The 13,981-nt window shown below is 38.8% G+C and overlaps 1 protein-coding gene across 1 annotated transcript; it reads left to right on the top strand.

The window, feature by feature from the left end:
• On the top strand, positions 1-1,899 carry LOC132301391 (uncharacterized). Its single transcript, XM_059798649.1, has 4 exons — positions 1-402; positions 589-668; positions 753-1,182; positions 1,345-1,899. The coding sequence occupies exons 1-4, from the start codon at positions 1-3 to the stop codon at positions 1,897-1,899; spliced, it is 1,467 nt and encodes a 488-aa protein (XP_059654632.1).
• The last annotated feature ends 12,082 nt before the right edge of the window (positions 1,900-13,981 follow it).

The raw sequence follows: 13,981 nt of genomic DNA, 5'->3' as shown, positions 1-13,981 counted from the left end.
ATGGTTGATGCCACTACTGGTTTTGATAGGCTCACATTTCTTGATGCATACTCCGGCTATAACCAAATCCCTGTGAATCCAGAGGATGAAGAGAAGACTGCTTTCATAACAGAGAAGGGCACCTACTGTTACAGAGTCATGCCCTTCAGGCTCAAGAATGCTGGGGCAACTTACCAGCGCTTTGTTGACAAGATCTTCGACGAGATGTTGGGAAAGATGATCGAGGCCTATATCGACGATATGGTGGTCAAAAGTGTGAAGAAGGAAGAATATCCTAAGCACCTCCAAGAGGTCTTTGACACTTTGAGAAAGTATGGCATGAAGCTAAACCCTTCGAAGTGCTCCTTTGCGGTTTCTTCAGGACAGTTCCTCAGCCATATTGTAAACAAAAGGGGAATTGAGGTGAGTCCGGCTCAGGCTTAAGCCCTTATACAAAATCAAGAACCAAAAACCCGCAGGGAAGTACAAGTTTTAACCGGTCAGATCGCAGATCTCAGTCGATTTATCTCTCGATTGTCTGATAAGTGCAAACCATTCTTCGATGCAATAAAATCTAAAAACAAAGACATATGAGGACCTCAACAACAGGCTGCTCTAAATCAACTGAAGTGCTACATGGGTGAACCCCCGATTCTGTCAGCTCTGAAGCCTGGTGAAACTCTTATCATGTACTTAGCCATCTCCAGCATAGCCACGAGTGCAGTATTGATTAGAGAATAAGGTAAGAATCAGTATCCAATCTTCTACACCAGCAAGACAATAAAAGATACAGAAACGCGATACAGCAAAGCAGAGAAGATCATATTAGCATTGGTGTATGCAAAGAGAAAACTTCGACACTACTTTGAGTCGCACAGCGTCAAAGTTCTTACCAACTGCTCCATGCGAGTCATTCTTTCCAAGCCTGATTTATCCGGAAGAATAACTAAATGGGTAATCGAACTCAGTTCCTTTGATATATCCTATGAACCGAAGGTGTCACACAAAGGACAAACACTAGCTGATTTCCTCTTGGAGTATGAGGATAAACCCGAAGAGCCAAGCCCTTCCGAGCCACAATGGGAGCTTCGGGTGGGTGGTTCCTTAAACCTGATTAGTGCCAGGGCCGGAGTCGTTATCACAACCCCCGAAGGCACCAAGCATGAGGCAGAATATGAGGCCTTGCTCGCAGGACTCCAGCTAGTAAGCCAGCTTTAGGTAAGCTGTCTAAAAGTTTTTAGTAATTCTCAACTTGTTGTGAATCAGGTAACAGGCTAGTATCAGCCCAAGGAGAATAGAATGAAAGCCTACAGGGAGGTTGTGGAGAGTGCCTCATGAGGGTTCGATCAGATCAAATTCCATCAGATACCTTGCGAGGAGAATTCTGAAGCAGATCAGTTGGCTACAGCAGCATCTTCTTCGGATGAAGATTTAGTCCAGATCGTACCAATTGACATCCTGGATGAACCAAGTATAAGCCCTCGGCAAGAGATAATGGTGATCCTAGATGTTCCACGCGAAGTATATTGGATGGATCCATTGGAAGCTTACCTTAAGGAGGTGACTCTTCCAAACCAGAAGGCCGAGGCACTGAAACTCAGGCTTATCACAACTAAATATGCTATCATCAATAATCAATTATATTGGAAGTCATTCTCAGGTCCTTACCTGAAATGTTTAAGTCCCACTGAAGCCCTCATGATTCTGAAACAGATTCATGACCGGGATTGTGGCAATCACTCTGGAGGTAGATCCTTGGCACATAAGCTCCTGGCTCAAGGTTATTTCTGGCCTTACTTGGCTTGGAATACTAAAGAGTATGCCAGAAAATGTGATAAGTGCCAACGACATGGTCCAATGAAACATCAACCGGTCGAAGATTTGCACACAATGTCGAATCCATTGCCATTCACTCAATGAGGGATTGATATGGTCGGTCCTTTACCCAAAACTATGGAGAAAAAGGAATACATGTTGCTAGCCACAGATTACTTCACTAAATGGGTTGAAGCCGAAGTTTACTCAAGTGTGACCCATGAACAAGTGAAGAGTTTTCTATGGAACAACATAATCTGCCGATTTGGTATGCCGAATGTTATCATGATGGACAATGGCCCGAATTTAGATAACCGAAGCACAAGAAAGTTCTTTGCTGAGCATGGGATTAGGCAAAAGTTGGCTGCAGTTAGCCATCCTCAGGGAAATGGGCAGGCTGAAATAACTAACCGGACCATGTTCAGCTACTTGAAGAAAAAGTTAGAAAAACTCAAATCAAAATGGTACGAGAATCTACCTCAGGTGCTTTGGGCATATCGAACCACCCCACGAAGGCCAACGGGAGAAAGTCCTTTTGCCATAGCCTATGGGTTAGGTTATCATCCCCACGGAATCAGTAGTTCCGACTCTTTGGACCCACTTGGTGCTCGAAGGTAATAATGATCAACAACTCAAACACAGCCTCGATCTCTTGGAAGAAAAGAGGGATGCCGCAACAATTAGGCTCGCTTCGTATCAATAACAGTTCGTAACAGTTACAACAAGCTAGTCAAATTCAGATGTTTTGTGGAAGGAGATTGGGTGCTGAAGCAGGAAACAGCCCATTTAAAAAATTGTAACCCAATTGGATCAGACCTTACAGAGTCATAGAAGTAGTAGGGAAAGGAGCTTACTGATTGGCAGAAGCTGATGGGCATCCAATTGCACGTCCATGGAATGCAATACAATTGAAAAGGTGCTATCATCTAATGATATAGTTTGTTTACTTTTCATTTACAGACAGCATATGTCTGTTTTTTATCCAAGTATGGCTGTTTCTAGGCCCATATAATAAAAGTTTCTTGAGTTATACACATCTTTACTCCTTTAGTAATATGGGGTATTACTTCTTATTATTTTCTTTTGTCGTCATAGGTGGCAATACATGTACCCTACTATTCATATTGTGACAAAAGCGTGTACCCTACTATTGATATTACGCCAAAAGAAAGATATTACCACGAAGCAAACAAAACAAAGCTATATAATTTTTTGGCTTTTTGGTGGTACTTACAAGTCCTTTTTCATAAAAACGTACTTTAGAATGCATATGCATTACAACGAATGCCAATTGAACATTCAGGCTCTACTTAAATCATGAACCCAAAGGTGTTTTACAGTTTTTCTTTCATTTTTGGGCACAAACCACAAATATGTATAGCTCAGAGCACTTATCTACTGTGGTCCCACATTGGAAAAAAACTATTTTTATACATACCTTTATATAGGGAAATATTAAATATTTGGGTGCATTTCAAAGAGGGCCCGTTGGTAACAGTAACGGCCCAGCCCAAATTGTGTTCAAAACCCTAGCACCAACAGGCATTCTTTGCAATAATTTTTGTCATTTCTAAACAAACCAGATTTTTAGCCCATATATCCCTTGTCCTACATCAAATAGGAATACAAGAGGTGTATAGTAAATATAGAGTTAGCACGCTACATTTGGTTGCCATAAAGAGAGTCTCTGTGAAAGAAAGTCTCCTGAACAAATGTATGGGGGACTTCTCAGTCATAGTTAGTCTCTTTCTTGGCCTCATGTCATTTTTGAATCTTCAGCCAGCCTTGCATACTTGGTGAGTTTTCCAGATCAGGCTCATAGCCGAGGAACACATCGCTTCGGACCCCAAGAGTCCAGCTCAATACAGTTCCTCTCAGGCTCATAGCTGAGGAACACATCGCTTTGGACCCTAAGAGTCCAGCTTAGTACAGTTCTTCTCAGGCTCATAGCCGAGGAACATCTCACTTCGGACCTTAAGAGTCCAGCTCAATATAGTTCCTCTCAGGCTCATAGCCAAGGAACACCTTGCTTCGGATCCCAAGAATCCAGCTCAATACAGTTCCTCTCAGGCTCATAGGCAAGGAACACAACACCTCAGACCTTAAGAGTCCGACATAATATAGTTCTTCTCAGGTTGATTGCCAAGGAACACAACGCTCAGACCTCAAGAGTCCGACCTACGATAGTTCCTCCCAGGGTCATAGTCGAAGAATACATCGCTTCGGCCCTCAAGAGTCCGGCGCAGCACAGCTCCTCCCAAGCTCATGACCGAGGAGCATATCACTTCGGACAACAGGAATCCAGTGTAATACAATTCCTCTCAGGCTCTTGGCCAAAGAGTATACCACCTCGGACGATTTAAGTTCGAGGCTGAGCCAAAAAGTATACCACCTCGGACGATTTAAGTCCGAAGCTGCGCCAGTAAGCTATAAGACCAACTGGGGGCAAAAGTTCTCTATAGCAACATGCCCACAGATCCTTATTTAATGGGCTAATGGTATATAATTCGTGGAAAGTTTCGTCCCACGTCGAAATAATACAAGGAAAACAAGTATTGATATATCTATGCCATACAAATCAGTGGTAAAAAGGGTTCCCTTGACGGTTAGAATACTAGACGGAGAAACCATCCTCAGATATTAATTAAATAATCAAAGGGATTCCCTTCTTATCATCTGTCCAGTTTTTGCTTCGGACTACAAAAGGTCCAAAATCCTTAGGCAATAAGCCTTCCTCCCTAAGGATAGGATTATATTATTACAATATAGTCGTGTAAAAACAAGAGGCATTCACAAGCATGAAAAAGACTTCAGAATAAATGTAGTCATTACATTTCAAGAACAAAAATGTATAGTTTCTACATTCATTCTCTCAAAACAAGAAAGACAAAAAAAAGTTACATATCTCTACTTCCTTTTTGGATCAAAAGGAGCAGAGTTAAAGGCATTCACTACATTCGGACTGGTGGATAGAGGAGTTAGCAGGTCAGAAGATGTAGGAGCTGGCAAGCTTGAAGTTGGATGATCCTCTGGATAAGCCTTCACCATCTCAGCAAAGAGCACCTCAGCCTCTTGGGCCTTTGGACCCTCAGCATAGGGGAAGGACACTTCCATGTTAGCATCAAAGGTTTCTGGATCCTTTGTTTTGTCACCAGAGCCCTGGCTAAAGCCGAACCTGAAAGCTTTTGCACTGGATAAACGCACAATGGTGGAGTAACGTCCTTGTATTTGTCTCTCAGCAGTAATGCAGGTACCAATGGCGTCATTCAAGCGCTGGACTTTAGCTTCCAGAGTCTTCACCTTCGCCTTAGAAGCTGTCAGGCGATTCTTGTAGACATCCCTCGCATCAGAAGCAATCTTCGCACTCATAGCCCAGTGTGAAGCCTTTTTCTCAGCATTGCCCAGGTCCCTTTTCCAGTTTTTTAATGGAAAGAGATTGAGCTTCAACAGTGGCACACAGTGCCATAGTCTGGTACAGACTCTACATGAGCAACAATGACAATATCAGTAAATATACGGTGAAAAAAAATCAGAAGAATTAAGCAAGTGGAGGGAAAAGAGTAAACCTTCACGGCATCAACTGGGGCAGATGGTAGCAGCTGGTCCAACCCCAGATTCCCAATGATCTCTTCATCCTTGGGTAGTCACATCCCTCGAGCAACTGCCAAGGCAGCAAAGGGGTTAGAGACTATTGAATCCCCGGAATGAAGGATCGACTTGTCAGCCCTTGAGAAGACGGGTTTCCAAGGTTCTCTAGACTCAGCTTGAACGTAAGCCCGGACTTCCTCCTCCTGGTCAGTCTCTGTAACGACCCACTCCACCACATGGTATGATATTGTCCGCTTTGGGCCTGAGCCCACACAGTTTTGCTCTTGGGCTTCACCCCAAAAGGCCTCATACCAATTGGAGGTGACACACTTACATATAAGTACTTCACCTTTCCTCTACCCAGGCGATGTGGGACTGTGCACCCGTAGCTCGCCAGTGTGGTAGCCTGACAGTGTCTCTCGCACCCGCCTACGGCACACCCGCCCGCAAGGTCATCACAATCCACCCCCCTTGGAGGCCCAACGTCTTCGTCGGCACACTTCCGGCTGGGTCAGGCTCTGATATCACTTGTAACGACCCACTCCACCACATGGTATGATATTGTCTGCTTTGGGCCTGAGCCCGCACGGTTTTGCTCTTGGGCTTCACCCCAAAAGGCCTAATACTAATTGGAGGTGACACACTTACATATAAGTACTTCACCTTTCCTTTACCCAGGCGATGTGGAATTGTGCACCCGTAGCTCGCCAGTGTGGTAGCCTGACAATGTCTCTCGCACCCGCCCACGGCACACCCGCCCGCAAGGTCATCACAATCCACCCCTCTTAGAGGCTCGACGTCCCCGTCGGCACACTTCCGGCTCGGTCAGGCTCTGATACCAATTGTGATGACCTTGTGGGCGGATGTGTCGTGGGCGGGTGCTAGAGACACTGACAGGTTATCACATTGGCGAGTTATGGGTGCACAGTCCCACATCGCCTGGGTAGAGGAAAGGTGAAGTGCTTATATGTAAGTGTGTCATCTCCAATTGGTATGAGGCCTTTTGGGGTGAAGCCCAAGAGCAAAACCGTGCGGGCTCAGGCCCAAAGCGAACAATATCATACCATGTGGTGGAGCGGGTCATTACAAATGGTATCAGAGTCTGACCCAGCCGGAAGTGTGCCGACAGGGACGTCGGGCCTCCAAGGGAGGTGGATTGTGATGACCTTGTGGGCGGGTGTGTCGTGGGTGGGTGCGAGAGACACTGACAGGCTACCACATTGGCGAGCTACGGGTGCACAGTCCCACATCGCCTGGGTAGAGGAAAGGTGAAGTGCTTATATGTAAGTATGTCATCTCCAATTGGTATGAGGCCTTTTGGGATAAAACCCAAGAGCAAAACCTTGCGGGCTCAAGCCCAAAGCGGACAATATCATACCATGTGGTGGAGTAGGTCGTTACAGTCTCCCCAGCCTTCTTCCCCTTGCTTTTGGGGATGTTCTTGCCCTTGCTGCTGGAGGGAGAGTTTGACCTTGTCTTCTTGAGAGGAGGTTTATCCACCTCCTTCTCATGCTCAGTCGATCTGATGACCAACAAGGGTTGCTCCTCAGCAGCTTTCCTCTTCAGAGCTTCAGCTCTCTGTTTTTCCTCCTCAGTCGGGGGGAAGCTGTTAAAGGATAGAAGTGTCAAGTCCATAAGGTCTGCAGCTGCAGCACTGGAAGCAATTTCTTGAAGGTTGGATGAAGTGAGTAGCTCCTCAACCGAAGGGGGCTCACTCTAGACTTGTGCTTCAAGAAAAACAAGTTTCTTCTTAGCTGCGGAAGAAGGGGAATGTTGCAGAAAGAAGACCAAGAAATTCATAAATATGACGAAATAATAAAACTTGGTATGGAAAACAACCAGAACACTTGTCATGAAATGAGGGAAGATATTCAATACCTAGCTTCCCAAATTTGCGAGGAATGGGGAGGGTACTCGATTTATCCACAGACCAATTCCCCTTCACAATTATCATCCTCTCTTTCCACTTCTTCTCAGAGATAGGGAGGTCTGTACATATCCTCTGCTGAAAAGGGGAAGTGAAGTAGAAACAGCCAGGCTCAGTCCCATGCCTGGCGATGGTGTAGGTAATGAGTAGATCAGCAAGAGTCATGTCAAGACTCTCCATCCTTCGGCGAACTAAAAGCGCCAAGATCACTCGAAAAAAGTTAGGGTTTACTTGGAGAGGGGCAAGTCCGAACCTATTGAAGACTAGGTGATAGAAAGAGTGAAGAGGAAATCGAAGAGCATTAAGATTCCCAACTGATATAAGCAATTTGTTGTCCCCTACACCTTCGCCAGAACTGAAATCAGCCCCATCTGGGTACTCGATAATGTCAACCCCATCAGGAATCTTAAAATCCTCTATTACAGACTCGATAGAGAACTTGATACGCCGAACAGACAAAATCAACTCTCTCTCCTCCTTAGTAAACACAGTCTGACCTAGAAGTAGATACCTCAGCTTGTGAAGGAGAGGCATCCATTTGAACAATTGAATTGTTTGTGAGTTTAACGAGGTCAAAAACCCTAGGGGGAGGGATCCTAATGAGATTGGGAGAAGAAGAAGGTGTGGAATCCGAATCTACAAGGTCTATACGGTCGTGAGTGGGTAAAGAGTTCATGATGTGAAAAAAAATTAGACAGTAAATGAGAAACTAACATGAGATCACACTGAAGCAAAAAGCACAGTGAACGTCGCAGAGTCTGGAACGAACTATGAAGAGGCCTTTTGGTCAGAATGGCAATGGACACACCTTAAACCGCCTTTTGAAGAGTTGGCAACCGTGTAACTTCAATTCCCTTTTTAATTGGACTACGGCTCCTAATTAAAAGGGAATTGGGGGCAAAGTGTGGAGGGAAAAAATCCCCCCTCCAGTAAGAATCATCCACGTCATCACACTACAAAATTATCTTAGGTACCGCAAGGGCCCAATCGTTGTTAAGCCCAAATTGGGGGAACCCAGTCCAGAACAAGCTCAGACAAAGTCTTGGCTTCTATATAGACCGCTGACCTAGGCCATCCGGCCCACTTACTAAGCCCAGACGTCAACAACCCGGGGCACCAATGGTGAACTCCAAGCCCATTAGCCGAATCGTCTGGATCAGCCCACATTTAGTCCAATCCTAATTAAAGGTAGACCAGTCCTGCTAGACAAAGGAATCAACAAATAAGGTAAGTTCTGTGCAAGGAAAGTTCTGCATGGAAAGAATTGTAAAAAGGAAAGGATTATAATTGTAAAGAATGTCACATATGGAAGGGATTGGAGGACAAGCTATGCGAGTCCTACCATAATTATACCACCTTGTTTCTTTTAAATAGAGCCTAAACCTTCAATAAAATCATCGAGCATTATACACTTATTCTGAGTATTATATTTGCTTGCTCTAAGTGAGTTATATATATATATATATATATATATATATATATATATATATTTTAATAGAGAGAAATTTTGCACCTACAATATTGATTTTATTTAATAAAATATTTTTTTTATAGAAATCTTTAAATTTATTAGTTTATTATTTCATAAAATAAATAATAAGTTGACTAGTTGGTGGAAGGAGACCTAAAGTTTCATTTTATCACCGAAGGTCACTTGATTTTGCATATGTATTTATAGATGTATTTAATTTTCTTTGATAGTTAAGTAAAAGAGATTATTTTTATTTTTTGTTGGTAAGGCTTTCATGGACTTCTTCAAATTAGAAGTTTTTGATATAAGCATAAAAAGATAATTTGACTGTCAAACTAAGGTATTGTTTCTATAAACTGAAAAATTAAGTAAAAAAAATAATAATAATAAGTGCTAAATTTTTAGATGTTATTATTATTATTATTTTGTTTTGAATATTATTCGGACGAATATCGGTATCGGTTAATTCATAAAAATGTGTAACAGTATCGGACCTTTGAAAAAAATTACGAACGGTTCGATACGATTATTGCATATTGACAGATATGGCGAAGCACATGCAAACTCATGGGTAATTAAAAAAAAAATTTCTCTCTCAAATGTAATTAAATCTCAATCATTTCTTCCCAGCAAAGAACACAACTTGTCGCAAGTTGATTTATAATCCAATTAAGTAATACCCAAATTCTGGTTTCCCTAACAACTTTTCAAACTCTACTTTGATTAATTTGATAATCCACTAATTTGTTCCCAAACCCATTAACCATGCTCAAATGCACCCAAATCAAAATCTACCCTATTTAAAAAAACATAATAATTTTTTTTATTGAGGGTTCGTTTGTTACACGTTTTATTTTAATCTGAAACAAAATAAGTATTTTGTTATATAGAATATTAATAAGAAGTATGTTTAGTAATTTTCATTTGTTGCAAAAAATTATAAAACAAAAAATCAAAACATATCTGGTAAATAAGTGTTGCAACTTTAAAAAATATAATAGTTAGTTTTAAAATGTCATTTAAGAATTTTTTCAAAAATAATTACTATTTATTGCTGAAATATGTAAAAACACGAAATTAGTGTTTCTATTTTTTGCCAATATTCACGAGACGTTTCAACATTACGCAAAACAAAACAATTTTTATCAAAAGACATTTTTTTCTACAATTCACTGTTACCATATCCAAAATAAACAAAAATACCAAACAGGCCATGAGCCTGAGTTTCAAGGAAAATTCCTTCAAATCACAATCAGCTTAGTCAACGATGCATTTACCCAATTTCTGCTTTTATTTTTTATTTTTATTTTTGAGAAATTATAGATCAAGACATTTGGGTCATGTTTGGCTGCCGGTGCGGGTTGGGTTGAAGATGACGATGGGTGGTGGTTGGCGATGGGGAGAAAGAACAAGAAGTTATCCCTGTGTTCACGGTCACCCGCGTTGCGGATGTTAAAGTTCTATCCTCACGATTTGGGTCGCTGAAAGTTTCAATACTGTGTAGTCTGTATTTGAGATGATCCATTTGGGGAAGAAAGTGTTTGGATGTAACCTGACAAAGGGGCATTATAGTCCTTTCATGTGAACAAGGGCACTTGATCCTTTAAGTTTTTAATTCTCATCACTTGGTAGCATGTGATACTTTAACCAGAGTGTTAGATAGAGTCATGTGCAACAAAAATATATAATATATTAGTTAAAGTTTTCGTAATTCAGGGATTTAATTGCTAATTCGGAGATTTTTTTTTTATTTTATATTTTACCCTAAATTATATCTAAAATCCACTCCATTAGAACTAATACAACCATGTAATTTAGTACATTTACAGAGTCTTTCTAATAAACAATATAGAATAACTTCAATACAAAAATGTAATTACAAAGTCTTTCTAATTAACAATGTGGAACAACTTTAATACAAATTTAGTCTTTCTAGTTAATACATGTTGGTCGGTCACCTGGAAGGGGCAGCAAAGTGGGCTTTGTTACCTATTTCATTAGGAGCCGCAGATTTTTTTGTACATCACATTCATTTACTATTTGTGTAACGGTATTGATATTCTTAAAAGGTGTTTTATTTGCTCGTAGAACTCATTTGATACCGAATAAAGCAAATCTTAATTTTTGTTTTCTTTGTGATGGACCCGGGGGAGGGGACATGTCAACTATGGGCTTCGGATCATGTTTTCTTAGGACAATTCTGAATGTTCAATGCAACATCTAACACAGATTGAGGGAAAGGCATCCAAAAAGACGAGATTGGATGAAATGCAACAACAACTAGGATCCCATATCAATGTCAAATATATACTCTTGTAGTATATATTTCTGTTAGTAGAATAATTTAACAATAAATGAAGTAATGAGAAAAATAAACAGACAAATTGTTTTACAAATTAAAAGTAAAACACATACTTCCAAAGGAGTAAAAAAAAAAAACTTCTTAGAAAGAAAAGATTGATTTAGACAACAAAAAATAGTTTTAAACGCAGCATCAAAATGGCTATAAGATCACTTGAATACTAATCTTAACCATTAACTTTTATTGGGATTTTTAGACTTTTTCGTACCAAAGTCAATATTTGAAAGATAGGGGTAACCCACCCTCTAAAACAAGAATATATATATATATATACAAAGTCAATATTTGAAAGATAGGGGTAACCCACCCTCTAAAACAAGAATATATATATATATATATATATATATATATACATATAGAATATAGCACTAAATGGTGATGACATAAATGGGTTAGAGTGATGGTTCGATCTGGTTAAAGTGATGGTTCGATCTGGTTAAAAAGGCCCAAATCGCCCCCACTCCATTTTAATCCCTAACTCTCTCTTAATCCCAGTTGCAAAATACATGTCAACAGATCTGATGAATAATAACGAACCAATATATATATATATATATATATATATATATATATATATATTTATGTGAACAAAGGAATATATATGTGATTTAGAGCAATAAATCTGATATTTGACCAACAAATGATATATGATTTTACAAAGATTAATATACGGAGAGAGAGAGAGACAACCACCGATCAGAGAACCAGTCGTAGTTCAGAGATTTAGAGAGAGAGAGAGAGAGAGATCTGGAATGCTCCAGACGATAGATGCCCCAAAGGAGTGATATATGGGTGAGGCCGTGAATGAGAGAAGGCATGCACGCGCTTTGGCACGTGCGAAGTGAAAGCGCATGTATGTGTTTGGAGAAAACTACAGAAATGCCATTATATGAAAGAATCTCCCTCTACTTTTCTCTCCTTGGCTACTCTTCTTTGGTTATATGCAAATTAATGTCTAAAATTAAAAATGAAGGGAATATATATATATATATATATATATATATATAAGATTCATTATATAACATGAAAATTTTAAAATAAATTTATGAGAAAATTTCATTCCATAATTTGAATAATATGAAAGTTAATAAAAAAATATTATAATTTACTTCAATTATTTATTTTTTATTAAATACTGTATAATAAAATGTCTAAAAAGGTAATTCAACTATCAAACTAACTAGTCCTATATATTTGCAAAATCCTGATAGTTGAAAAGAAGTTTTGCAATTTACCCACTTAATTTTATTTAATTAATTTTCATACTCAAGAAACAAAAACAATTTTCTGAAGTAAAAAATTCAAAACAACTGGGCTTGAACATACATAAATATACACATGGAGGCTTGGTTTGTAAATAAACTCAAGTAACTTTTTACAGGAATATCCACATTCTAGTAAATTGATTTTTAATCCAATTAAGCAATATCCAAATTCTGATTTCATTGAACCTTTTCATACAATAGTTTGATTCTTTTTTTTACCCTAGTTTAGTTTGGATTCATTCGATAACCCAAACCCCTCATCAACATACTCAAATTTACCCAAATCAAAATTTACCCCATTTTCAAACTACATTGAATTAACGTGAATTTTAAAAACTCTCTTTATCATCGAATTTAGAATTTTAGGTAAATTATACTTACCTTTCGTGAAGTTTGAATAAATCTCACATGAGTAAAATATTTGAAGTTTATTATCCTGACATTCCTTAAAATTATAAAAAGTCAATTATATCTTTATATTATATGTAATATATTTTTATAATACAAAATATATTATAAAATTTAATAAAAAATTATTTTTTATCTCATCTCTCTTATTACTTTCTTTGTCCTCTTTGTCCTCTCCACCACTGTTACCCCCTCTTAAAAAAAAAATTCTAAATAAATAAATAAAAAATAGGTGTAAGGACAACTTTGTCATTTTATGATTTTTTTTTTTTTAATAAGTTTTGATGGAGAAGGGATTGCTGAGCATTCATCCAAACATCAAGGGAGGTCAAAGTAATAAATCTGAAACGCTCCACTTATGTGTAATTTAGTCAAATTTTAAGAAAGATCCGTGCAATTTACCCTAAAATTTTCGTAGACGGTATAACATTGTTTATAATGATAATTTTTCTGCTCTCTCATCATACCCATTTGGATTAAAAAATACAATAAAATCTTACCCATTCTAACATCTATGAATTGTGTCACAAGCATGTAATTTACAGAGGAAAATAAATAAATTAATAATATAGAATTATAAAGGAAATTTATTGAACACAAGGATATAAAATCCACTAAACCACCTCTATAACATTAGACAACCAAAAAGAAGAGAAAATTCTGGTTCTTCACAATCAACAACACCATCATGCTAGTACATCCAGAATATTGGGTCAAAGCAACACTCATCTATTAGGCAACAACAACACAGAGCTGCAAGGCTGCAAATCACCACAAACATAAAATAAGTGTCAAAATAAAAAAAAAAAAAAATTCATAAGAATGATCAACACATACAAATACATGTGTACATACACATACACATACACATACACATACATACATACATACATATATATATATATATATATATATGTATAATTTACATACCATCCCTCAAGGAAACCAGGTTCAGTTCTAGGTGGTGGAGCAGCATATAGAGGAGGTGCCATCACCGGGGGCCCTTCATAATAACCTGTATCTGTGTATATATATATATATATATCCATTAGAAACATGGTATTAAGAGTGAAAAAATTAAGAGCATAGCCTACATGTGCTCAAAAGTCAATTAATTCCTTTAAAGTTTGGATTCCACCCATATTATGTCATATAAGACATTGAAA

The sequence above is a fragment of the Cornus florida genome, unplaced genomic scaffold (genome assembly GCF_030987335.1).
Source record: "Cornus florida cultivar Cherokee Brave unplaced genomic scaffold, ASM3098733v1 CherokeeBrave_3.0.0_Hap2_Chr03, whole genome shotgun sequence".
NCBI classification, from domain to species: domain Eukaryota; kingdom Viridiplantae; phylum Streptophyta; class Magnoliopsida; order Cornales; family Cornaceae; genus Cornus; species Cornus florida.
The sequence above is the reverse complement of the archived record's forward strand: the minus strand, read 5'-3'. Positions and strand labels throughout refer to the sequence as shown.

Coding starts and splice junctions, on each gene's coding strand:
- LOC132301391 (XM_059798649.1), top strand. CDS start 1: ATGGTTGATGCCACTACTGGTTTTGATAGGCTCACATTTCTTGATGCA. Junction 403..588: donor TAAACAAAAGGGGAATTGAG/GTGAGTCCGGCT, acceptor CCTCAACAACAG/GCTGCTCTAAATCAACTGAA. Junction 669..752: donor CCTGGTGAAACTCTTATCAT/GTACTTAGCCAT, acceptor CTTCTACACCAG/CAAGACAATAAAAGATACAG.